General features: G+C 44.7%; 1 protein-coding gene across 3 annotated transcripts in view; it reads right to left on the bottom strand.

Annotated features, from left to right (window-relative positions):
• Positions 1 to 27,127, bottom strand: part of dennd1a (DENN/MADD domain containing 1A) — a 514,736-nt gene that overhangs the window by 122,599 nt on the left and 365,010 nt on the right. For all 3 annotated transcript variants that reach the window (XM_078426383.1, XM_078426382.1, XM_078426384.1), the window contains one exon: positions 24,816 to 24,941. In XM_078426383.1, coding sequence (XP_078282509.1) covers positions 24,816 to 24,941 — 126 coding nt within the window. The remainder of the gene's footprint in view (positions 1 to 24,815; positions 24,942 to 27,127) is intronic.

Here is a 27,127-nt window from a genome sequence, read left to right as displayed (position 1 = left end):
AAACGCTATTGAGTCTCTTGATTCAGGTTGCGTTTGGCTCTGAAACCTTCCACGTCAAGTAGTAGTTCACACTGCCCAGATTACACACCTGGGGGAGATATAAAAAGGAACTGGAGCCCAGAGAGAGGAAGGAGAAAATAGAAACAAAGTATGATTTAGGTAGGTTTATGTTTCCTGCTGCGTGTGGAACAGGATCACAACAGGAAGGTGTCTTAAAGAAGGTTTCTGTGCAAATTAGTCATAAGCACACACTGTAGAGAGAATACAGGGAGATCGCAACCATAAAATGTATGGCTAAATCTTTGAGAGTTTCTGTTTCTGGGGTGGCCTTGCAATTCTTTGCTTTTAAGCCGTGGCATTGATGAACGGCTTACTAGAATATGTTTGTCTGCCTTCCAAGGGAATTGTTACAGTGGGCTGATGCTGTAAGAAAATGAAGTCAAAAAAAGTTCTTATTAATGAGGAATTTCAGCCTGAGGGCAGTCATTTTTTTGTAAATATTCTCCTGTATAGAAACCATATGGATAAATATGATATTTTTGGTTACAATGCGAAATAAAGTTGATATATTGCTGAAACATTCAAGATTGAGCGGTAATAAAATGCACTTTAGGCAAGGGTATATTTTTGCAGCCCACATACATCAGAACGTTGAGACAAATTCTTCTTTAATTGTTAGCAATGATCCAAATGTTCTCATGCCGCTGAACAGATGTGGGAACTGGCAAAGCTAGTCATTATTTATTTTGCACCATATCCTTCTGTACCACCTGGTCTGGAATTAAGACTCAAATTCAAACATCCCCCGAGTATCTTCATTATATTATTAACTCCTAAACCCAAGCTGGACCTCACCTATGTGGCCCCAGATGGACTGCAGCTATCCTGACTAATCACCTGTGTAATTCAAGCAAATTACCGTCACCCTCATCATTAAGCCTTCTTAACACAGAGCATTGTTCAGGTGTTGCATTTTGTCTCTTCGCATTAACGCACTGTCACAGCGGCATGAAAAGACCTGGTGTCCTTGCTTTTCGAACACTTCCATGGAAATCGTCCATGGAATAAAACACTGTTTACATAATCAAAAACGCAAAACACCAATTCTTTTGCCGAAATTTGTTCAATTGCACAATATTTAGGATAATGATCACTTTTAACCCTCAATTTAAAATAAGATATTTGAATTAGGAGCACCAACGGCTTTTGAATTGCTGAACACAAATAAATCATTTTACTGGTTTCTTTTTTCAAATCACTTTCGGGATGTGGAATCTGATTTTTTTTGCTTGAAAATTTGTCATGAAAATTAAGGCAATTTTTTTTCTTGATTCACCGCCATTTAATTAGAGTTATACAGCACAAAAAGAGGCCCTCAGGCCCAACTTGTTCATGCCACCCAAAATGCTCCATCCCATTTGCCCATATTTGTCACACAGCCTTCTAACCTATCCTATTCATGTACCTGTGCAAATGTTATTATTGTACGTGTCTCAAATACTTCCTCTGGCAGCTCATTCAATATAGCCACCATCTTCTGTTTGACACAGGTGCCCCTCAGGTTTCTGTTAATCTTTCCCCTCTCACCTTAAACTTCTTTGCAATCATTTCTATTCCCACCATGGTTTTATACATCTCTATAAGATCACCCCTCAGCCTCCTGTGCTACAAGAAATAATGTCCCAGCCTGCCCAACCTCTCCCTAAAGTTCGGGCCCGTGAGTCCTGGCAACGTTCTCATAGATCTTCTCTGCACTCTTCCCCAGCTTAATGTCATCTTTCCTACAGTAGGCTGACCAAAAACAGAAGTCAATATCCCAAAGTAAATTGCCCTAATGCAATGCCTTTTCTTCTGTCTGACAACTGTTGGCTGTCGACCTCTCTAGAATATTTCTGTTCTTCTCATTCTGACACTTCATTTATTTCCCAATATAACCAATATTGTTGGCCATAAACCCTTGGGATACCTTTCCCATACCTCCCCACATCTTTCTTCCTTTAAGACATTCCTCAAAACCTACACGCAGCTATTCAAAGAAGCACGGTGGGACATCTCGCATCCGCACTGAGAAGGCAGAACCTCCCAGTGTCGCAGTGCTTCTCAGTCCTCACTGGCGTGACGTCCTGGAATTCCGCTACCCGGGTCTCTGGGGCGGACCTTGAACCTACAATGTTCTGTCCCCAGGGTGAGAGTAGGACCCACGGATTCGCTGCTGACAAGTGTTTTCACCAGCTGGAGACCAGGTGCTGCTATTTTTGACACTTAGATGCTTGAGCACTTGATAGCTCAGTGCTCCCAGAGTGTGCTGTGCAGCTTAAGACTTGAAGGTTGGGCCACATTTAAACAGCGTTTGTGTGGGAAGGAACTTCAGATTCTGGTTTGAATCCATCAGTAATAACATTTTTTTGAAATAATGGAAATCCAAATACTGGAAACACACAGCCGGACAGGCAGCAAATGTGAAAAGAGAAGCATTTAATGTTTTACATCTGCAGATCTTTGTCAGAACTTTGTCAGAATGTTGAATGCATACCCTTTCTACAAGATAGAACAATGAGAAACCGTAATTTTCTGCAAACCATTATTAATCTACAAATTGATCAGTGTTGTGAGGAAGGACGCTGTATCATTTGCAAATTGCCACAAAGTTAGCTTCATCCTTAACATGTGAATTAATGCAAGGTAAATTCAACACAGTGAATGATGTCTAATAACATACGGTCTAAGTATCTCTTTAAAGACATAATTGCAAACCGCCAATCGACTAATCTTGCCCAGCAAGTGAATAATTAAGTGTGCAGTTGCATTCCACTGGGCTACGCATTGTTTATAGTTGAACATGTTAAATTCCTCATGTTAAATCTATACATTACTAAAACTCTCATCTTGTTTGGATAGATTTGTTCTGGAAAGACAGCCAGAACGGTACACGATAGCGCAACAATTTTAGGCCCGCCCTACTCACCATTCCCCCGCGGTCTCAATAAATCAAGTTTTGTTACTTTTTAAAAACAATTTACTTAATAAACTTTAATAAATGCGCTCCCCCCTCCCCCCCACCAGGAGGACCAGCGGGAGGACCGGAGCCTGTCCCGGCGTGCCCCGCGCCTGACCTTCCTCCCGTGGTGCAATGCGGCGGCAGAGGGTCAAACAAGATGGCCGTCGCCGCCATGCTGCAGGAGAGGTTTCGGGTCCATGGCTCACTCTGCCCGCAGCGCTGGCCGCACGGGGCCGAGATGAGTGACTCCCCTCCCCTTCCCTGTCCCCCCTCGCCTGCCTATGGCCCCGGGGGAGATACCCCGGCCGGCAATGGGTCCACGGATCGTCAGTCGGGGGAGGGTTCCGGGCCCACAGCAGCGCCCGCAGGAGAGATTTGGCCCCAACGGGTCCACGTCAGTCCAGTTCTTAATAAAGACTTATTTTTATCATGGTTGTTTTTTCTAAGTCCAATCTTCTTTCCCCTTTTTGTTCTGAATTCACCTGCTCTAATTCACCCACCTCAATGTTCCCTGATTCCCTTCTTCGATCGTTAAATCTCAGAGGTTATCGAGGTGGACTCTAGGTCCTGTCGCTCACCAACATTCGATTAATTTTTACTGCCATCGTGTACTGTTAACTTGTACTTCAACAAATGAGGATGTTCTTCAATTTACGAGGATCTTGCAAGACTCGAGGGCCTGAGCTGTAGGAAGAGGTTGAGCAGGCTAGGACTTTATTCCTTGGAGCGCGGGAGGATGAGGGGTGATCTTTTAGAGGTGTACAAAATCATGAGAGGTATAGATGTGGTAAACGCACAGTCTTTTGCCCAGAGTCGGGGAATCAAGAACTAGAGAACATGTTTAAAGTGAGGGGGGAAAGATTTAATAGGAACCTGAGGGGTAACCTTTTTACAAAAAGGATGGTGGGTGTATATAGAACAAGCTGCCAGAGGAGGTAGTTGAGGCAGGTACTATCGCAACGTTTAAGAAACATTTCGACAGGTAGGTGGATTGGATGGATTTAGAGGGATGTGGGCCAAACGTAGACAAGTGGGACAAGTACATGTTGGCCGGTGTGGGCAAGTTGGGCCAAAAGGCCCGTTTCCACACTATATGACTATGACTCTCTCTCTAAACTGGGCAATTCCATAGGAACACATATGAACTCAGTGCCTTAATCCATAATCTGGCCCAATATCCTCTTCTGTTGCAAGTAAACGTTCAAAATCTATTTAGGAATGTATTTGCAGTTTATATTTTTGTCTCAAGTACAACTATGACAAACTCCAGGAAAGGAGAGGATGTCAGATAATAACAATCAGGCTCTGCAGTTAAATGGAGCCATTATATTAAGGAGTCAGGTGAAATGAATGAGAAACTATCCATGGCGATGGTGATTACATGTTAAATGAATACAAAGCACTGTTGAGTCAATGACAGAACTTAAATCCAAACAGTCTATCTTCAACTGAGCAGTATCCTACGCACACTAGTGACAATTTACAAATACACCAAGCCAATTAACCTACAAACCTATACGTCTTTGGAGTGTGGGAGGAAATCGGAGTACCCGGGAAAAATCCACGCAGGTCAAGGGTAGAACGTACAAACTCCACACAGACAGCACTTGTACTCAGCATCAAACCCAGGTCTCTGTCGCTGTAAGGCAGCAACTCTACCGCTGCGCCACCAGGCCGCCTAACATACTCTGATAACTCTGACTGCACTAGTTCCACACTGCACTGTATGCTGTCTCCATGGGACCAGGTGTTTGGCACACTGAGGTGAGAATGTGAAAAGGCAAATACAAATGCATCGATATTTCCATTAGTGGAAAATTCATGTTCATCACATCATGGAGACAAAAGAAAGATCTTGTGCAAAACACAAAGTGTTGGGGAAACTCAGCGGTTCAGGCAGCAGCTGTGGGGAGAAGATAGGTCCCAAACCAAAATCTTGCCCATCCAGTCCCTCCGCAGATGCTGCCTGACACGCTGAGTTATTCCAGCACCGTGATATCATGGCCTGTCTAGCAGAGGATGGCATCCAGTCAAGGTATCATTCACTATGATAACGTCATGTGCACTGACAAAAAGTCAACATAATTGACATAAATTAAAATGTTTCTAAAGACTACTATGGGAGATTGGGAGCAGCATGTGAGGCTGGGAAAGCACATCTCGAACCCGCAGACCCTCAGCATAGGAGCACCGCAAGGTTGCGTACTGGCCCCTCTCCGTTACTCTCGCTACATCAACGACTGCACCTCCACAGACTCCTCTGTCAAGCTCCTTGTTTGCGGATGACACAACCCTGATTGGACTGATCCAGGATGGGGAGGAATCTGCCTTCAGATGGGAAGTGACACAACTGGCGTTCTGGTGCCATCGCAACAACCTGGAGCTCAATGCTCTTAAGGCAGTGGAACTAATTATAGACTTTCAAAGAGCTCCCCCTCCCCTCCCCCCATTCACCATCAACAACACCATAGTCACATCTGTGGAGTCATTTAAGTTCCTTGGAACCATCATCTCCAGGGACCTTAAATGGGGGGCCACCATCGATTCCACAGTCAACAGAGGATGTACTTCCTGCGGCAACTGAGGAAACACAATCTGCCACAGGCAATGATGGTCCAATTCTATACTGCTATCATTGAGTCCGTCCTCACCTTCTCCATCGTGGTCTGGTTTGGCTCAGCCACCAAGCACGACATCCGGAGGCTGCAACGGATCATTCACACAGCTGAGAAGGTTGTTGGCTGCAACCTTCCCCCCATTGACGAACTGTACACCGCAAGGGCCAGGAAGTGAGTGGGCAAGATCATCTCTGACCCCTCTCACCCTGGCCACAAACTCTTTGAAGCACTTCCCTCTGGAAGGCGACTCCGGACTGTCAAAGCAGCCACAGCCAGACATAAAAACAGCTTTTTTTCCCACGAGTAGTAGTTCTACTCAACAACCAAAGTCTGTAGTCTCTTTTTTGTTCTAGTTTATATTCACCCACATGTTTAGACCGTAATGTTGTATCCTTATTGTTTTGATGTGTTTATGCTTTATTCTTAATTGTTAACTGTATGTTTGTGTTGTCATTTGTGAGCGGAGCACCAAGGCACATTCCTTGTATATGCACATACTTGGCCAATAAACTTATTCATTCATTCATTCATTCATTCATTCATTAATCAAGCATGTTAAAATGGATGGCAAATGAAAAGGAAACTACAACGTTTCTCTAGCTAACGTAAAGGAAATAGGGGGTTATATAATAAGCAGTGACTTGTCATTGGCGCCTACCCCATGCGAGTCATGAGGCAGTGTAAGTTTAATGCGATCAATATTTGTAGTTAACGTGAGACTTTGGATCATCTCCTGCGATGAACGCGCTGTGGGACAGAGCTGCAGTTTTACAGTTGCCACTAGATGTCAGTCGTGCAAAGACAGTACTGTGAAGATGCTGAGAAGGTCACAATGGAAGCAGCCCCTGACATGGTCCTGTCAACAACACTGAGCACATCTGAGCAGATAAAGTGACAATATCAGGGAACATTTCGCTGGTGCTTGAGCAAAGACCAATCAATACAATCTGAAATCAAACCGTACAGCACATATATAAAAACATTGAAAACAAAAGGAAAGAAATTCTGTCTTGGATTCCCTCAACCGAGCCTTAACTGAAGCCATTGAATATAAATTGTTCATAAAGTTTATACCTTTGAGTGTGCAATGGAGCACTCAGTGACAGTTTTTCAAAACAATATCCTACAGATATCATATTTGAATAGACCGTATCATTGTTTTTAAACCTATGCCAGATGTATTTGGGTTTATCTTTGATGGTATGCTGGTTATTTTCTCTAATCTGTACGGCAACTCTGCAATAAAACAGAACGCAGACTCAATTTCAAACAGGGTAGGGGAAGAATTGATTCGTCTCTGAAGTTGCCCAAAATTACTGCATGTTTTATTTTCTCAAAGTTGTACACTGGAAATCTGTGTAAAATAAAAGCATCAGGGACTGATTTGTTACTCTAAACATATTTTGCCATTAGCAAATTGATGCCCAGGGTAAAGGCAAAAATGAATTATCATGTCCGATTTGCAGAGTCTATGACAAAACAAGTTATGTCAAGCTGTCAAAAGCTGCCGGGTTAACGCGCAGCTTAACATAATAGACTGCATCTTGACATAGAAATGTTCGTGAGAGGCAGCGAAGGCAGGTACAAGTCACAGCTGAAATATTCCTCACATGCGGACCTGACTAATTTATCTATAAGAAAGTGGTTTATTAATTTATGATCTCTCATATTAAGACTGGTGATGAATCTATCACCAACAAAACTCTAGCCATCTTCCTGTCAGTTGAGGATTTGTCAAATGCAGCATTTCCCTGATCTCTTGAGTGTAAGATAAGCTTGTTGCAAGGGTGGGATGACGGTGCGATGCTAAATGAGGTTTCAGAAACTACTGACAAACCATCGGAAATCGATGTGTGTACGGATCTGCAAATATCAGGGCAATTAGTGATCTTCTCTTGTTTGCATTTATTCTTTATTTAGTACATGGATTTTTGCTGTTATTCTCCGTAGTGAGGTGTCACTAAATTAACAGTCACTGGGGTTTAAACAAATTTTTTTTAAAGTCAAATGCAAAATGGAGCAAACGTGGTCAGGGAGGAGGCTGTAGTTGCCACTGATGAGCTGGATATCTGTCAGTCCCAGGATGTTGAGGCTCATCCTGAATCAAGCTGTGGATAATGAAGGCTTGGGAAAATATCACCCACAGATTCAGATGCCTGATAGAATAGTTGAAAGCCGTGGCTCAGAGGCAACCTTCTCAAGCCCCACTACTGGCACCTAATTAATACCAGCATTACAGTGCGGTGCCAGAGAAGCAGCACAATATTGGAGGTGCCGTCAATTGGACGAAGCTTTAAACCGAGGCCCCCCCCCCTGAGAAGGAGAGAAGTGATCCCGCAACGTTATCAGAATAACAGCGGCTGGCCAAGACTTTTATCTGTGAGGTCGCTGCAAAGAAGACAGGTGATCTCACTTATTTCATTGCGACTCAAAGGGACTAGTTGCAGCTTCCATGTTTCCTCCTTCACTGCAATGACCACAATTGAAAAGTAGCACCTAAGGTCACAATGTGCCTTGTGACATTCTTAAGTCATGAAAATGCATGTTGTAGGAAGGAACTGCAGAATCTGGTTTAAACCGTGGATAGACACAAAATGCTGAAGTAACTCAGCGGGACAGGCAACATCGCTGGATAGAATAGGTGACGTTTCGGGTCGAGACCTTTCTTCAGACTGAAGAAGGGTCTCCACCCAAAACGTCACCCATTCCTTCTATCCAGAGATGCTGCCTGTCCCCGCTGTTCTTTCTTGCTTTTAGCAGTATATTTAGACTTTTTCCACAGGCTGCTGTGTTGTTCACTGTAAGTCACAAATTATGCTGTTGCTAGGCAGAGAGATGCTGATCTGCGTGGAAAGAATTTTGTACGCAATTACCCAGGAGACAGTGAAGTAATTGGTTTTTTTTACTATTAGTTCCTGGAAAATAAATATTATTTTCATTACCAATACAAGTGGATAAATAAAAATGCCTGCTCGCAACTACCCAAATGCATCCAAGTCACCTTTTTAGTAAGCAACTGAGGTTGACGTTCAGCCCAGATCTTATTCCAACGTCGATCACATATCATGGGGCAAACAGCCTCGTAGAATATAGAACAGTACAGCACAGGAACAGGCCCTTCGGCCCACAAAGTCTGTGCTAAAAATGATGCCAAGTTAAATTATTCTCCTCTACCTGCGTGTGATGCATTGATTCCACCTACACTTCACGCTGCCTCGGCACGGCTACCTGCATAATCAAGGACGAGTCTCACCATGGTCACTCCCTCTTCTCCCCTCTCCCATCAGACAGAATGTGAAAACGCACACCTCCAGATTCAGAGACAGTTTCTTCCCAGCTAATATCAGGCAACTAAACCATTCTACCAACAAGCGGTTCTGAGCTACTACCTACATCAACGAAGACCCTCGGACTATTTTTAATTGGACTTTACTGGACTTTATCTTGCACTCAACGTTATTCCCTTTGTCATGTTTCTGTACACTGTGGACGGCCTGATTGTAATCAAGTATGGTCTTTCCCCTGCATGGTTAGCATGCACATAATGTGACAATAAATTAAACTAAACTAAACCTTGTCCTTCCATTTCCTGTACACCCATGGTCCAGGCTCTTAGATGCCATTATCTCCTCCTCCTACTCGTGTTTATAAAATGTTGAGGGATTATCTTATCGTGTTACCTTCAAGATATTTTTTTCCCTGAGACTGTCAGTTATTTACTATTGGTGGGTGGTGCTTGCAAACAAGTCCCACAGATATGCAGTCCTGTAGCTTCTCGAACTGATTGCACAGGTATGCGCTGGAAATTGTGATTTGTTGCCTCGCACTTAGTGATGAGCTTGCAAAGTTGCACAAACTTAGGTGTCGTTTCTCTAACAGATACTGTTAATGCAAGCACAGAAAATGGCTCCATTTACCATTTAATTGCTCCAAATGGCTCCATTTACTTCATTACAATATTTACCTCTTTATCTATATACTAAAGCTCTCGTTTGTTTGTTTGTTTGTTCCTGAACTACAGCCAAACGGTGCACGATAGCACGACAATGTTAAGCCCACCTTACTCACCGCCGTCCTTTTGGTGCTAATGGAAGAAGTTTCATTGAAATCGGTGTTATTGTTTTAAAGTTATTCACATCTTAAAGTTTAAATCTATTTCCTAGGGGGGGAGGGGTGGTAGGAGGTGGGGGGAAGGAGGGAGGATAAGGGGGGTTGAGGGGGATGGAGTGGGAGGGAGGGGAAGGTGGGGAGGGGAAGGTGGGGAGGGGAAGGGGAGGAGGGAGGGGAAGGGGAGGAGGGAGGGGGGGAGGAGGGAGGGGAGGAGGGAGGGGGAGGGAGGGGAGGGGGAGGGGGGTGAAGGGAGGGGGGAGGGGGAGAGAGGAGGGGGGGAGAGGGGAAGGGGAGGGGAGAGAAGAGGGTGCTGCACCAATGCAGGAGAGGTTTGGGCCCAACGGGTCCACTTGGTCTAGTTATATGATAAACCTTAGTTCCTCGTGCTAGGGAAACCACAGTAATGCCTGACACAATTTTTAAATAATCCTTAGATCAATTTACTTGGTTCACCATCTCATAAATAGGCATTCTCTCTCCTGCCAATATCTTTATAGATGACTTAATGACTCCCAAACTCCTGCGAGTAGCAAGAAGGAGACAGAAGGAACAGCTGATGCTGAAATCTTCGGCAAAATCTAAAGTGCTGGAGGAACTCAGCGGGTCAGGGAGGGGACGGACGGGCGACGTTTCGGGTCAGGACATTCCTTCATGTGGTTGTTCATTTCCCTCCATAGATGCCGCCTGACCTGCTGAGTTCCTCCAGCACTGTGTGTTTGCTCATGCTGATGGCAAGTTGGTGTTATCGTCTTTTTTAATGTTCAGATGTTGAGTTGTGAAGTGCAAAATTACAGGTGGGATTTGTCATGGTTTTATCAGTTGCTGTGGGAACCGTGAAGGTCAAACACAAAGTTTAGCTGTTCTTCAGAGATGCGATGTGCTTTCTGGGTTCCTTCTTTTTGCAACAAAGTGAGATTACTGAGGTTAGGCCAAGTCACGGGCTGGAAACATTCAAACCGTTTTCCATATGAGGGGGTGGAGAGAGGTGGGGGGAGGATAAGGGGGGGTTGAGGGGGATGGAGTGGGGGGGGGAGAGGAAGGTGGGGAGGGTTGAGGAGCGTTATCCATTCTTCAGTGCAACGTGAATTAGCCTAGAACATTCAACAGTAAGTATTTTAGTGAAATAAACGTGAACGGCAGCTGAGCTATGCAACATTGATGAGGCGTGACAATAGGCACATACAAAAATTAGTTGCATTTACATGGTACCTTTCACTCCATTTTCAGGATTTCTCCAAGTGTTCTGCCTCCCACAAAGTACTTTTGAAATGTAGCAACTGTGGTGATGTATTATAGCAACAACTAATCTTTTTTACACCAGAGCTCCCTAAAACAGCAAGGTGGTCTTAAATAGCTTATTGGCTTAGCAACAGTCTGTTCTTCTTTGAAACAGTTCATAAGACCTTCATGTCCACCTTAAAGAGTAGATGGGGCCTTGATTTGACATCACATCTGAAAGATATCACTTCCGAAAGGGAAGAGTTGCCACAGAATTGCACTGAAACGGCAGTCATTTGAATCATTCTCTGCTACGAGACTTGAACCAATTCTGTAGCACAATCTACGTCTCTCATAACTTTATAAACTCCAATCATGTAGTAAAGTGTCAGCCTTTGACACTCCAAGTTTGACCAGCCTCTCGATATAGCTAATGCACTCCAATCCAGGCAATCCTGGTGAACTTCTGCACCCTCTCCAAAGCCTCCAGATCCATCCTACAGCATGGCAATCGGAAATGCAGTCAATACTCCAAATGTGGCCTATCCAAAGTTTTAAAATGCTGCAATATAACTTCCTGGTTAATGAAAGCAAGCATGCTCCATGTATCCCTGTATCCGCACGCCACTTATGTTGTCACTTTCTGGAAACTATGAGCTTGCAATTCAAGTTCCCTCTGTACCTCATTGCTGTTAAGGGTCCTGCCATTAACTGCATATTTTCCGCTTGCATTTGACCTCTTAAAATGCATCGTCTCATACTTGTCCAGATTGAACTCCATCTGCTATCTTTCCACCAAAACTTCCAGGGAGTAAATGTTAAATGCTAGAGGGCACAGGTTAATGGTGAGAGTGTAAAAGTTTCAAAGAGATCTGTGAGGTGAGCTTTTTTCAAAGAACACGGAATAGAAGGTGCCTGGAACACTGGGAGGTGGTGGATGCAGATACGACAGCAGTATTTAAGGGACATTTAGATACATGGACATATGGGGACCAGAGGCTGATTAAAATGGGTGAAATTTAAGGAGAAATAAACACTTCTGTTGATATAACATCTGAACACAAAAGTGGCATCATACATAAGAACTGGTAGGAGAAAAAAATGTATTTACATTTCTGTTGCACCTTCACAACCTCACGAGGGCTTCACAGCCAATATACTTTGTGGTGCACATTTAGGTTTATTATGTAGGAAAATAACTGCAAATGCTGGTACAAATCGAAGGTATTTATTCACAAAATGCTGGAGTAACTCAGCAGGTCAGGCAGTATCTTGGAGAGAAGGAATGGGTGACATTTCGGGTCGAGACCCTTCTTCCTTAGGTTTATTATTGTCATGTGTACTGAGGTACAGTGAAATATATTGTCTTGTTTGCTATCTGATAAGCTCAGATAACACTATACCTAAATACGATCAAGTCAAACTCAAGTACAATTGGTAGAGCAAAGAGGAAGATACAGAATGCAGAATACAGTTCTCAGCATTATAACACATCGGTTTAGTTTAGATTAGTTTAGAGAGATACAGAGCGGAATCAGGCCCCTCAGCCCACCGATTCTGCACCGACCAGCGATCCCTGTACACTAACATTATCCTACACGCATGAAGGACAATTTACAATTTCACCAAGCTAATTAACCTTCAGACCTGTACTTCTTTGGAGTGTGGGAGGAAACGAGCACCCAGAGAAAACCCACACAGGTCACAGGGAGAACGCACAAACCCCATACAGACAGCACCTGGAGTCAGGATCGAACCCGGATCTCTAATGCTGGAGGGCAGCAACTGTATCGCTCAGTTCCACAAACAAAGTCCAATGTCCGGAATGGGATGGAGATGAATCAGACAGTACCCTAGCTTATGGAAGGACTGTAAAGAAGACTGAAAAGAGAGGGAAAAATCAGAGTCTGGTGGTGCACACTGTCAAACCTATGCATATTCTGCCAGATGGAAGAACAGAGAAGGAGGAATGACTGGTGTGGGGCAAGTCTTTGATTATGCTGGCTCTTTTCTGAGGCAGCGTGAAGTGTAGATGGAATCATGTTGGGGAGTCTGGTCTGTGTGATGGACCACGGGACATCTACAACTCTCTGCAATTTCTTGCGGTCTCAGGCAGAACTGTTCTTCAACCAAGCTGTGATGCAACCCCCACTATTGGAGGGAACATTGGAATTAGTTTGTACACAGCAAGAGCCAACGACCGACAATGTGATTATGATACTTTGATCTATATCATTGATTGAAAGATACAGAATGGAAACAGGCCCTTAGACCACCGAGTCCACACCGACCATTGATTACCCGTTCACATTAGTTCTATGTTATCTCACTTACGCATCTATTTTTAGCGGTAAATTAACGTACAAAGGCGCACAACCTTGGGATGTGAGGAAACCTGAGCACACGGAGGAAGCCCACGCGGCCACTGGGAGATTGTGCAAACTCTACCCAGTCAGCATCCAAAGTCAGAATCGAGGCCTGGCCTCTTGCGCCATGAGGCAGCGACTCTACCAGCTGTGTCACTGTGCCGCCACTGGATGATGTAAAATAAGGCATCAAAATAAGGCGACAAACCCTCTCCTCCTCTTTGCCAGGACGATTACTCAAGCTGGTAGTCAGAGCCCTGGTCTCATGTTTTACCCAAAGGACTACTCATCTTTATCAATGACTACCACCAGGTCGCGTCAGCAATGGTTGTTTGTTTGTATGTATTAAATGTATGTGTTTAGTGTTCTTTAGCTTGTTTTAGGTGGGGGGGGGGGGGGGGGGGGGGGGGTGGGGGGGAGTTGGGGGAAACCTTTTCTAATCTCTTACCTCGACGGAGATGCGATTTTTTTCCGTATCGTTTCTCCGTCCGCACTGCGGCCAAACATCGAGGAGTTGGCGGCCTTTGCTGGAGACCGACTTTGAGAGCTCCACCGCGGGCCTAACACCACAGAGCCTGCGATCCCTGTCGGGGAACGACTTTGGGGCTCCAACCACAGGAGCCTGCAGACTTTAACATCGCGGAGCTCACGGTCTCTGGTCAGAGACCGACTTCGGGAACTCCAAGCCGCAGGAGCTTTGACCAACACTGGAGCTTCGATCGCCCCGACGCGGGAGCTTCGATCGCCCCGACGCGGGAGCTTCGATCGCCCCGACACGGGAGCTTCGATCGCCCCGACGCGAGGGGTTCGATCGCCCCGACACGGGAGCCTCGATCGTCCTGACACGGGAGCTTCGATCGAGGGCTTCAATCGCCCCGACTGCAGATGGTTCGGGAGAATAAAAGAGGAAGTGGATTTGACCATCGCTTTCCATCACAGTGAGGAACGTGGGGAATCCGCTGTGGTGGATGTTTATGTTAACTTTTATGTAGTTGTGTGTCTTTTTTTTTAGTATGGCTGTGTTCATTTCGAATTTCATTGGTACATGTGACCTTAATTGGTACATGTGACAATAAACCAACCTTGGATCTTGATTTAGATGAGAACGCACATAGCATGATTAGCAAGTTTTCAGATGACACTACAGTGGGTGTTACTGTAGATAGTGAAGATGTTTGTCAGAAATTGCAGCAGGATCTTGATCATTTGGGCAGGTGGGCAGAAGAATGGTTGATGGAATTTAATAGAGAGAAATCTGACGTATCGCATTTTCAGAAGTCTAACCTGGGCAAGACCTACACAGTGAATAGTAGGGCTCTGGGGATTGTTGTAGAGCAGAGGGATCTAAGAGTGCAGGTACAAAGTTCCTCAAAATGACGTCACAGGTAGATAGGGTGAGCAAAAAGGCTTTTGGCACATTGGCCTTCATCAGTCAGAGTATTGAGTAGAGAAGTTGGGAGGGCATGATGCAGTTACATAAGGCGTTGGTAGGCCACATTTAGAGTATTGTGCTCAGTTTTGTTCACCATGTTATAGGAAAGATATTATCAAGTTGGAAAGGGTGCACAGAGGATTTGTGAGGATGTTGCCAGGACCCAAGGGCCTGAGGTATACGGAGAGGTTAGGACTCTATTCCTTGGAGAGCAGGAGGACGAGGGGTGATTTTATTGAGGTGTACAAAATCATGAGAGGAATAGATTGAGTAAATGCAGAGGACATAGGTTTAAGATGAGGGGGGGGGGACAAAGATTTTATAGGAACCGAGGGGTAACTTTTTTACACAAAGGGTGGTGGATGTATGGAACGAGCTGCCGGGGGTTGGTAGTTGAGACAGGTACTATTACAGTGTTTAATAAACATTTAGACAGGTACATGGATAGGATAGGCTTAGAGAGATTTGGGCCAAACAAAAAGGCAAGTGGGATTGGCGTAGATGGCACAGGTTGGTCGGTGTGGTCTTGCACTCAATCATTATCTTAATCTAAATCATATATTTGTAAGGATGTCAGTCCTAGTGCAAGGTTTCAACTGGAAACATCAACAACTCCTTCCACCTTCCACTCCCCCCCCCCCCCCCCCCCCCCCCCACACACACAGATGCTCCTCAACCTGCCGAGTTCCTTTGGCAGATTGTTGCTCCGGATTCCAGCATCTGCCGTCTCTTGTGTCTCAACTTGTAAGATTTGTTTAACAAGTTATTCTGAGGGACTCACTAGGGTTCACAATGCACAGTTGTATTTTTGCAAAATGTTAATTTTTTTAACTACTTACCAGAAGGAGAAAAAATGTTAAGCTTAAAAGTTGGTGCTCAAGAACAGTAATAAACATCAACGACCAATTCTGGCCATCTGCAAATGTTAAAGAAGCTATATTTGCACTCATATTTCATTTGCAGAGGGGGTGATATGCTGTCAAATTTATGTACAATTAGGGATAAGTGGAATCGGATTAACAGGCCCTCATAGTCAATTGTTCTTCCTTTTAACTTTATGCAACTGTGGAGTTACATAGAAGCATGCTTTTTGTCGCACTACCATACATTTATGACTTAGAACTTCACTTGTGCCACTTTTGGGAGGTATTTAGCAAAACAGGCCCTACATGGTAAACATTTTTGCCAACGTTTTGCATTCGGTGAACTAGAAATAAATGGGCGGTATGAAATAAAAGGAAGATCAAAATGTACACGAAACCTTAGGAATGAACCAAGTTCTAACTATCAGTATTAATATCACTGAAGTCCCAATTGCACAAGATAAATGGGCTGAATTCAGATCAAATAGATACAAATTGAATCTCTCCGCTTATATTTATATTTAAACGTAGAGAGCTACATTTGTAATTGGGGTGTACAAAATACCACAAATTCCCCAACGTTTATGCTCCTGGTCTGCATGATTAATAGTCTTTTCCTAATGGAGTGGGGCTGGATATCACAGCAGAAAGGATGATGCAGCCTCAAAATGTGTGTTCTAACAAAGTAAAATGTTAATTAGCCACATTTATCCTCCCTCCCACTTAACCTTGCATATTTTGAAGAATTGCCCCATCTTTCACGACACTTTTGTCTGTGGACAACAAATCATTCTTAGCTTTGGGGAAGTATATCTAAGCCTACTCTGCTTTCAAGCCAGCTGTCAAGAAGTCGCGGTGAACAGCCAACTGCAACTTGCTCAGTGATACTGACTCCCTTCTGTTGGGAAATCACTGAAGCCCACAGTTAGCATGAACCACTGAGAGACAGTGGAAATGGAGGGAGCGGGAGGCAAAGATGCGTCCGCCAACGTACAAAATCACTTTGTCTTGTGTGAAGCACTTTAATATTAAGTCTGGTCATTTCAGTTAACCAATTAGATTTATAAAACTGCCTAAAAAATTGACCACATCATCTGTTTAGACCAACAAAGGTGGAAGAGACGAGAATGATTTATAGCAGAAGGTAGAAGCACAAGGGCATTATTTCACACCAGCAGTCTCTTCTGCAACGGAAGGCAATAATTTATCTTACAGACCAAAATCTGTGGTTAATAATTATTTTATTATACTCCAGGGCTAACTAAAAGAGGAACCATCAAAGGAAGTCATTGCACTCAGAGTCTGTTATTTTCCACTGATCACATCAATGCGTTGTCGTCTATCTCATTCCCACATCACAATACACCAGTCGCCCTGACCAAACAAATAATTGCTCAAGAAAATGAAAAAAAAACCCACTGCAGATGCCGAAAATCTGAAATAAAACCAGAATACACTGGAAACAGTCAGCAAGTCAGTCATCATCTGTGGAAAGCAAAACACAATCAGCATTTCAGGTCTGAGACTCTTCTTCAGAAGACAGTCCTATTAAGTTAGATTGTCTTTACTCAGATGCTGCCTGAGCTGCTGATTGTTCTCAAATATTTGCTTAATTTAGCTTCATCTCACTGTGTTTCCAATTTCTTCTCAACTCAAACTGGGATGCTAAGGACCACATCAGTTTGACAAATACCACTTCCAAGCTGCAGACTGTGAGCTTAAAAGCAGTCATAGAGTTAAGATTTTTTTTACAAGAAGAAAACAAAATCTGAACATGGTGACCGTTAAAGCTGAGGTCATGCCGAAGAGACATTAAAACCATTTTCGTTCCTAGAAAGTGCAATTACAGATAAAGAAAGTTACAAAGGCAGACTGACATCGAGTCAGCCAAAATCCATTGACATGGGTAATTTCTATTTAATTATTTTGTTATTACTTGGTCAGAGGGATCACTGCACCAAGAGAATGCAGAGAAATTAACAGAAATATGCCGTATGCTTAACATAATTGGGATATGATTGGGCTACAGTGGAGCAGCGGTAGAGTTGCTGCCTTACAGCGAATGCAGCGCCGGAGACTCAGGTTCGATCCTGACTACAGACGCCGTCTGTACGGAGTTTGTACGTTCTCCCCGTGACCTGCGTGGGTTTTCTCCGAGATCTTCGGTTTCCTCCCACACTCCAAAGATGTACAGGTATGTAGGTTAATTGACTGGGTAATATGTAAAAATTGTCCCTAGTGTGTGTAGGATAGTGTTAATGTGCGGGGATCGCTGGGTGGCGCGGACTCGGTGGGCCGAAGGGCCTGTTTCCGCGCTGTATCTCTAAAATCTAAACCTTATCACAGGCACTGATTCAGGCAGACAGCATTGTACTTTCCCAGGGATAAATGGATAAATATCTGTAGACCTATCAGGAACATCCCAGGCAATGGCTTTCTTTTGAATTATCACATCAGGCACTGGCACAATTGACAAGGACTGAAGGGCAATTTACTAATGAAGCTCTGTTGAACTATTTACTGATGAAGTAAGTATACTTGCTTACTTTTCATGTGTAGCTGGCTTCAGCAGCACAGAGTTCAACAGAGATTTGAATGTGCAAAATCAGTTCCTTACCTCATTTGTTATTTTTAACTTCAAATCTCTAGTTTCACAGGTTAGTTCTGCAGAACATTCATCTAAACTTTGTTATATATTGGACATATTATTTTCCCCACTAATGCGGCGGTGAATACTGGAGCTATAAATGTTGAAAGTCTGCGTGTGGCTCTCCAGTAACGAGACAAACATGGAGGCAGACGGAACAGCAGATGCAGGAATCTTGAGCAAAACACAAAGTGCTGGAGCAACTCAGCAGGCCAGGCAGTAATCTGTGAAGGGAAAGAATAGGTGACGTTTCGGGTCGGGACACTCCTTCAGGCAAAGGTCAGGCGAATTTACGAGCCTTTCTGTCAAACTTAACTGAGTTCAGTTAACTGAGTCACAGCCCATTGAGCAGGGCTCACACAAAATCAGTACTAATATGGCACTGGTTCTGAGTGGCAACACAGATAGCTCCTTCAGTTTATGAAAACATTACAAGAAAGAAAGGTGATTTGCGAAAGGTGATTTGCGAAGGCTGAGATTACTTTTATTTCCATAGAAGACAGCAAAAGAAAAAGTCATGTGTAGGAAAGAACTGCAGATGCTGGTTTAAATCGAAGGTAGACATAAAATGCTGGAGTAACTCAGACTGAAGAACTGAAACGTCACCCAGTCCTGCTCTCCAGAGATGCTGCCTGTCCCGCTGAGTTACTCCAGCATTTTGTGTCTACCCATGCACACTAGTTCTACGTTATCCCACTTTGGCATCCACTCCCTGCACACCGAGGCCGATTAAACCTCAAGCCTGCACAGCTGTGGGAAGTTGGAGGAAATCGGAGCACCCGGAGGAAACCCACGCTGTCACAGAGAGAACGTGCAAACTCCACACAGACAGCACCCGAGGTAAGGGTCGAACCCGGGTCTCTGGCGTTGTGAGGCAGCAGCTCTACCAGCTGCGCATCTGTGCCTGGTGGATTCAAATTCAACACCACCAACATCATGATGCAAATTGAATAAATAGTTCTCTAAGGAAATACTCTTGGAGTGGATTGACTGCCATGCTTTAAAAAAAATTATTTTTAGGCTGGATGCCACACAGGTTGGTATTAAAATGGAATGGTTCATTAAGCCAAGAGCAGCCCAATACGCCAACAAGATGGCTTGTGCAATAAATGTAATGTAATACTGATGCAGATTCGTAGTTTAGAAATACATCATGGATCCACCTAGTCCACACCGGCCGACAATCACCTGTTCACTGGTTCTATGTTATCCCGGTTTCGCATTCTACACACACCAGTCTTGTGTGCTGCAAGACTGTGGTGCTTCATCCTAAAATCAACTGTTCTATGGCTCATCATGTACCACCCCATTAACACTCTTTTTCTAAGAGTCTTTGAGTTTGTCCCATTCCATGGAACCCCAATAATTGTATGCTTTTATGCATGTGTCATATAACAACTACAGCATGGAAACAGGCCCGTCCGGCCCTACCAGTCCACGCCGACCATTCTCCCTGACCTAGTCTCATCTACCTGCACTCAGACCATAACCCTCCAATCCCCTCCTATCCATATACCTATCCAATTTACTCTTAAATAATAAAATCGAGCCAGCCTCCACCACTTCCACCGGAAGCCCATTCCATACAGCCACAACCCTCTGAGTAAAGAAGTTCCCCCTCATGTTACCCCTAAACCTTTGTCCCTCAATTCTGAAGCTATGTCCCCTTGTTGGAATCTTCCCCACTCTCAAAGGGAAAAGCCTACCCACGTCAACTCTGTCCGTCCCTCTCAAAATTTTAAAAACCTCTATCAAGTCCCCCCTCAACCTTCTACGCTCCAAAGAATAAAGGCCCAACCTGTTCAACCTCTCTCTGTAGCCTAAGTGCTGAAACCCAGGCAACATTCTAGTAAATCTCCTCTGTACCCTCTCCATTTTGTCGACATCCTTCCTATAATTTGGCGACCAGAACTGCACACCATACTCCAGATTCGGCCTCACCAATGCCCTGTACAATTTCAACATTACATCCCAACTTCTATACTCGATGCTCTGATTTATAAAGGCAAGCATACCAAACGCCTTCTTCACCACCCTATCCACATGAGATTCCACCTTCAGGGAACAATGCACAGTTATTCCCAGATCCCTCTGTTCCACTGCATTCCTCAATTCCCTACCATTTACCCTGTACGTCCTATTTTGATTTGTCCTACCAAAATGCAGCACCTCACACTTATCAGCATTAAACTCCATCTGCCATCTTTCAGCCCACCCTTCCAAAAGGCCCAAGTCTCTCTGTAGACTTTGAAAATCTACCTCACTATCAACTACTCCACCTATCTTAGTATCATCTGCATATTTACTAATCCAATTTGCCACACCATCATCCAGATCATTAATGTAAATGACAAACAACAGTGGACCCAACACAGATCCTTGGGGCACTCCACTAGACACTGGCCTCCAACCTGACATACAATTGTCAACCGTTACCCTCTGGTATCTCCCATTCAGCCATTGTTGAATCCATCTTGCAACCTCACTATTAATACCCAACGATTTAACCTTCTTAATCAACCTTCCATGTGGAACCTTGTCAAATGCCTTACTGAAGTCCATATAGACAACATCCACAGCCTTGCCCTTATCAATTTCCCTGGTAACCTCTTCAAAAAATTCAAGAAGATTTGTCAAACATGACCTTCCAGTCCAATTCTATTTTCAGAGTTACCATTGAATGCACTTCAACCTGTCTTTAAAGCAATACTTTCCAGATCGTGATGATTCATTGATGTTCATTGAAACATCCCGACGGGCTTTGCCGCGGCTGTGGACTGGGAACCCGACTGGAGGCCTTTATCGAGGCGCTGCGGTTTCGATGCCTCCCGGATCGCCGTGTAGAAGCCCGGGTCGGGGCCCGGCCGGGACCTCGCGGGTCAGTTGGGGAAGCCGGGACCTCGCGGGTCAGTTGGGGAAGCCGGGCTTCGCGGGTCGGAGACCGGGTCGGTGGAGCGGCTGATGGAACCAGCAGCTGGGGCCCGGGTCGGCACCACGGAGGCGTAAAGTGGGGCGTCGACAGCGGTGAGGCCTCGGTGGTTGTGAGGCCTCAGCGATGGGGCCTCGGCGGTGGTGAAGCCTCGCGGTGGCGGCAATGCCTTGTGGTCGACGGTTGATGAGAGCATGGAGGACCACCGTGAGGGGGGGAGAACTATGGAGGACCCGGCGTGGGGGGACCGCCGTGAGGGGGGAGGAGGAGAACAATGAACAATAGGGAGGGGGGAACAAAGGACAATGGGGACTCGGCGTGGGGGAACCACTGGGGGGAGGGGGGGGGAGAACAAGAAGAGCCGGCGTGCTTTGTAACTTTGTCAGCGCCGTAGGTGGCTGCTTTTTGGGTCTGCAGCAAAGAATTTCACTGTGCCTTGTCACATGTGACATTAAAGTATTCCCTTCCACATTAGGGGTAATTTACAGAGGCCCATTCACCCACAAACCTGTACGTCTTTGGAATGTGGGAGGATACCCAGAGAAAACCCACGCGGTCACAGGAAGAACATTCAAACTCCGTACAGACAGTACCCATAGTCAGGATCGAACCGGGGTCTCTGGCACTGTACCTAGCAACTCTCCCGCTGCACCACCGTGCCAAAACCTCAATGGGTGCTTTCTGTACCAGTAAAGAACACCTATTTAACTTTGAAGCTGATTCTTTTGCAGAAACAAAGAGTTCCTTCATGAAGATTTAATGGTCCTTAAATCATTCCAAACTATCTGTAATCATTCCTCTATCTGGATGAGACATTCAAGTTTAATAGCTGACGTTTAATACTCCAAAGACGTACAGGTATGTAGGTTAATTGGCTGGGTAAATGTTAAAAAAAAATAAAAAAATTGTCCCTAGTGGGTGTAGGATAATGTTAATGTGCGGGGATCACTGGGCGGCACGGACTTGGAGGGCCGAAAAGGCCTGTTTCCGGCTGTATATATATGATATGATATGATATGATCAGTGCATCAGTTTCCCAACATATCATCCAGTTCAATAAGCACTTGAAATACTGCTCAACTTTAACCTCTTTATAAGGTTAGATATACAGCATGGAAACAGGCCCTTCGGCCCACCGAGTCTGTGCCGACCAGTGATCACCCATACACTAGTTCTATCATATACACTAGGGACAATTTACAGAAGTGAATTAACCTACAAACCTGGACATCTTTGGAACCATTAAGTGTCGGTCACAACATTTTCTGGACAGACTTTCCTTGTCGCTTAGTCCACTGATAATAGATGTCAGCTTTTGTGATTCGTACGAACCATTAATTTTTGACCCTTGGTTGTTGGCTTCATACTTTAGAGAACTGAAGACAGTATGCATGGTACAACCTGATCATTGAACGGGATAAGCTTTAGCATGAACATATACTCTCCTGAGCGGCCATTCAATCCCGAATGCTCTATTAATTACTGCTTTGCAAAAACTAGACATGCTGAGGCTACCATCATTCCCACATCTCTTCGTGTCAAAACCATTCGTTTTCCCTCCAATGCCCAAGACCTAACACTTGTCTGTGTAGAAAACCATTTGGCACGACTTTGCCCAGTTGCAATGAAAGATACTAAAAGTTTAAAAAAACATATCTTTAATCAATAATTAATTGTGATCCATCGTATAATATCCCAATTTGTGCGGATAACCATGTTGTTGAGGCAAATCTAACATCAACGTGAAGAAAACACATCTTTCGTCCTTAATCTCATGCAAGGACCCGCTAAAGACATTGTCATTTGGCACAGATGCATTGAACACTTTGACGACACGAGAACAAAAACTACAATGAAAAAGGCACAATTTCTGAAGTTAGCTGGAGAAATCGTACCATTCAGTGGAGTGTCTGCAGAGGACAATAATTTTAAGAACTTTACTGCAGTTTGCTAACTATTACTCCGGTTGTAAGCAATTGTCAGTGCAAAGAGAGAAGAAGCTCATAGGGGAAAAAACAGTATCATTAAGCTCCCAATATCAGCAACATGAGGGGAAGGGTAAGAATCAAGAAAAGGCTTGGATGCTTAAGGGTATGTTTTAATAAGCTATATTCTGTAAACGTTGTTAATAGGCATAGATCTGCAATAGAATGTTAACAAAAAGGATATATGACCTATTTACTAAGCATTTGAAGATTGTTGGAATGTACACATTTTAACATAGTTTAGATAAATTTCCATCAAAAAAATAAATCCAACTTCTGCAAGCATTTTGAAGGGTCTCGACCCGAAACATCACCCATTCCTTCTCTCCAGAGATGCTGCCTGTCTCGCTGAGTTACTCCAGCATTTTGTGTCTACCCTCTATGAGTACCAGCACCTGAAAGCCTGCAGTAACTGAAGACAGCAGCATGATCCCTCTTCTCCTTAGCAAGAAGGAAGAGTTAGATGCTAGAGGAGGTAAATTGAATCAGATACAATCTCTACATTTGAGAGATAACTAGACAGGCCGTTAAATAGGCAAGTCATAAAAGGATTTGGATATAATGCAGACAAATGGGATTAGTGTCGAAGGGCAAATATGTCACCTTGGATGAATGGGCCGAAAAGCTCGTATCTTTATTGTACAACTTTATGACTCTAACTAACTATGACTGTGCAAAGGTATTTATTCACAAAATGCTGGAGTAACTCAGCAGGTCAGGCAGCATCTCAGGAGAGAAGGAATGGTTGACGTTTCGGGTCGAGACCCTTCTTCAGACTGATGTCAGGGGGGCGGGACAAAGGAAGGATATAGGTGGAGACAGGAAGATAGAGGGAGAACTGGGAAGGGGGAGGGGAAGAGAGGGACAGAGGAACTATCTAAAGTTGGAGAAATCAATGTTCATACCGCTGGGCTGCAAGCTGCCCAAGCGAAATATGAGGTGCTGTTCCTCCAATTTCCGGTGGGCCTCACTATGGCACTGGAGGAGGCCCATGACAGAAAGGTCAGACTGGGAGTGGGAGGGGGAGTTGAAGTGCTCAGCCACCGGGAGATCAGGTTGGTTAAGGTGGACTGAGCGAAGGTGCTGAGCGAAACGATCGCCGAGCCTGCGTTTGGTTTCGCCGATGTAAAGAAGTTGACATCTAGAGCAGCGGATGCAATAGATGAGGTTGGAGGAGGTGCAGGTGAACCTCTGTCTCACCTGGAAAGACTGTTTGGGTCCTTGAATGGAGTTGAGGGGGGAGGTAAAGGGACAGGTGTTGCATCTCCTGCGGTTGCAGGGGAAAGTGCCCGGGGTTGGGGTGGTTTGGATAGGAAGGGACGAGTGGACCAGGGAGTTACGGAGGGAACGGTCTCTGCGGAACGCAGAAAGGGGAGGGGATGGGAAGATGTGGCCAGTGGTGGGGTCCCGTTGTAGGTGACGGAAATGTTGGCGGATGATTTGTTGGATACGCTGGCTGATGGGGTGGAAGGTGAGAACGAGGGGGATTCTGTCCTTGTTATGACTATGCAGTATTTTCGGGAGAACAATCCCTTGCTTGCCTTATCCATGTCATAAAAGCTAGGCAAGCTCGGAATAGCTGGTTCGTAGCTTTAAAACAACAGTTTTTTTGGAAAGCTTTAAGAGTGCAATGAATTTGTTCAACTTACAGGTTCGATCTTCAGAGCATCTCTGTAGCTACCAAAAAGGGCCGCTTGGGTCTTCAAAAATGCACGAGCAACGCCGTCCCCAGCGGTTGTTGAAACTTTCTTGAGTCGATTCTTTAGTGTTGCCAACTGCATGATGACAAGAAAAGAAAAAATAATTAGCACTCTTGAAATGAGTGCCCTCCATTGAAACCCTGGTAGTCAGCTCTTACACCAGTGCATTATTAATAATGCTACGGATTCCCAAATATATTTGTAAAACAAGCAATGGATTATTACGAATCCCATGGAAGAGCAACATATCTAGTCTCAACCGAAATCCATCTTCAATTTTTATTCCAACTTCAGCTTTATTCATAACCAAAACTGGCAGCATATTAATTTGTTGTAATTCAATTGATATTATTGCAAATTGTTTGCATTTCTAACTTGTCAATGAAAGGATATGTAAAGTTTGTCACTTTGCCAAGTGAAATGAAGGCTGAGTGACCATCTAATTTTTGTTTATTTAAAATCACAATGTAAATCGCCCTAGTTGTTGCATTTATTATTCCCATGGACGCAAAGTGCAGGAATAACTCAGCAGGTCAGGCAGCATCCCTGGAGAACATGGATAGGTGATGTTTCAGGTCGAAACCCTTCTTCAGATTATTGTGGGGAGGGGATGGTGTAGAAGAAGGCTGGGAAATTGGAGAGGTACGACAACGCGCGACAGGTACGACAACGCGCGACAGGTAATAGATCGACCTAGGCACAGGGGGATTTGATAGGCAGATGGTTGGAACAGGCCAGAAATAAGAAAGGAATTAAGGTGTGATACAGGTTTGTGGAGTTGCAGATTGCAAAGCCAGAGGGGGGAAATTGGGAAGGGGAGGAGGGTGAGTGGAGGGGAGTAATAGATGGGAGTCCAGGTGGGGCGTGGGGCACAGGGGAGGGAAGTGGGTTCGGGGTAGGGGAAGAAAGTGAGAGATTACCTAAAAACAGAGAGTTCCACCTTCATACTGTTAGGTTGTAATCTGCCCAAGTGGAATATGAGGTGCTGTTCCTCCAGGTTGCGTGTGGCCTCACTCTAGCGATGGAGGAGGTCCAGGACAGTAAGGTCAGTGTGCGAATGGTAAGGGGAGCTAAAATGGTTAGCAACCAAAAGATCCAATAGGCCTTGGCAGACCGAGCGCATATGTTCAGCGACATAGTGGCGCAGCAGGTAGAGCCGCCACCTCGCAGTACCAGAGACCTGGGTTCAATCCTGACCTCGGAGTGTGGAGTTTGCACGTTTGATTTTTTTTTTTTAATTTTGATTTTGAGATACAGCGCGGAAACAGGCCCTTCGGCCCACCGAGTCCGCGCCGCCCAGCGATCCCCGCACATTAACACTATCCTACACACACTAGGGACAATTTTTACATTTACCCAGTCAATTAACCTACGCACCTGTTCTCCCTGTGACCGTGTGGGTTTCCTCCCAAATCAGGTTTGTAGGTTAAATGACCTCTGTAAATTGCCCCTGGTGTATAGGAACTAGAGAACGTTGGTTTAGGGTAAGGGGAGGAATAAATTTTGCAGGGGCATGAAGGGGGAGTTCACCACAGAGTGGTGAGAACCTGGAATGCACTGCTAGATAGAGTGGTGGAAGTAGAGTCACTCAAGGCAATCAGGAAGAGTCTAGATAAGGATGTAAAGCACTTAGGCAGAAGGCTATGGACCAGGTGCCGGGCAATGGGCTTAATACACAAGGGTGTCCACTGGTCTGCATGGCCCAAATGGCCTGTTTCTGTACTGTATGATTCTATGACAATGACTTCGAGAGGAGAAATTAAAAAGATTCATTAAACAAGAAATAAATTGTTTTGTCACTTCCTTATTTCTCTTGGGGAAACACGCGGTTACAGAGACAGCCACGATAATGAGTGGAAAGGATCCTGTAGCAGATATTTGTGTTAGCACGTACAAAGAGAAGGCAAGGCAGAGCTATCTGACAATCAGTGGCCCGTTCATATGTGTGATACAGTTGCATCTGAATGACTACATCTGGTTGCAGATGGCAGCATGTTGAACAACTGCCAGTCTGGAAGGAGGTCCTTCCGAGGGGTGAAAACACCACCCCAACGAAGGAAAGCAGCTCTGCAACTGGTGGAATGACAAGCAGTCCGCTGTGTGTATAACTGATTCGCTGGGTATCCAAAATATTCCTGAGTCAGCAGGTCATCTTTCCAGCCTTCAGAAAAATGAAGCCTACTCTGCAAAGTTAAGAAAACCTGCCAGTGCCGAAGAACACAGAAGAACATAGAAAGCAGATAGCTCCTGTAGGGAGCAGG

The sequence above is a fragment of the Rhinoraja longicauda genome, chromosome 31 (assembly GCF_053455715.1).
Source record: "Rhinoraja longicauda isolate Sanriku21f chromosome 31, sRhiLon1.1, whole genome shotgun sequence".
Taxonomy (NCBI): domain Eukaryota; kingdom Metazoa; phylum Chordata; class Chondrichthyes; order Rajiformes; family Arhynchobatidae; genus Rhinoraja; species Rhinoraja longicauda.
The sequence above is the reverse complement of the archived record's forward strand: the minus strand, read 5'-3'. Positions and strand labels throughout refer to the sequence as shown.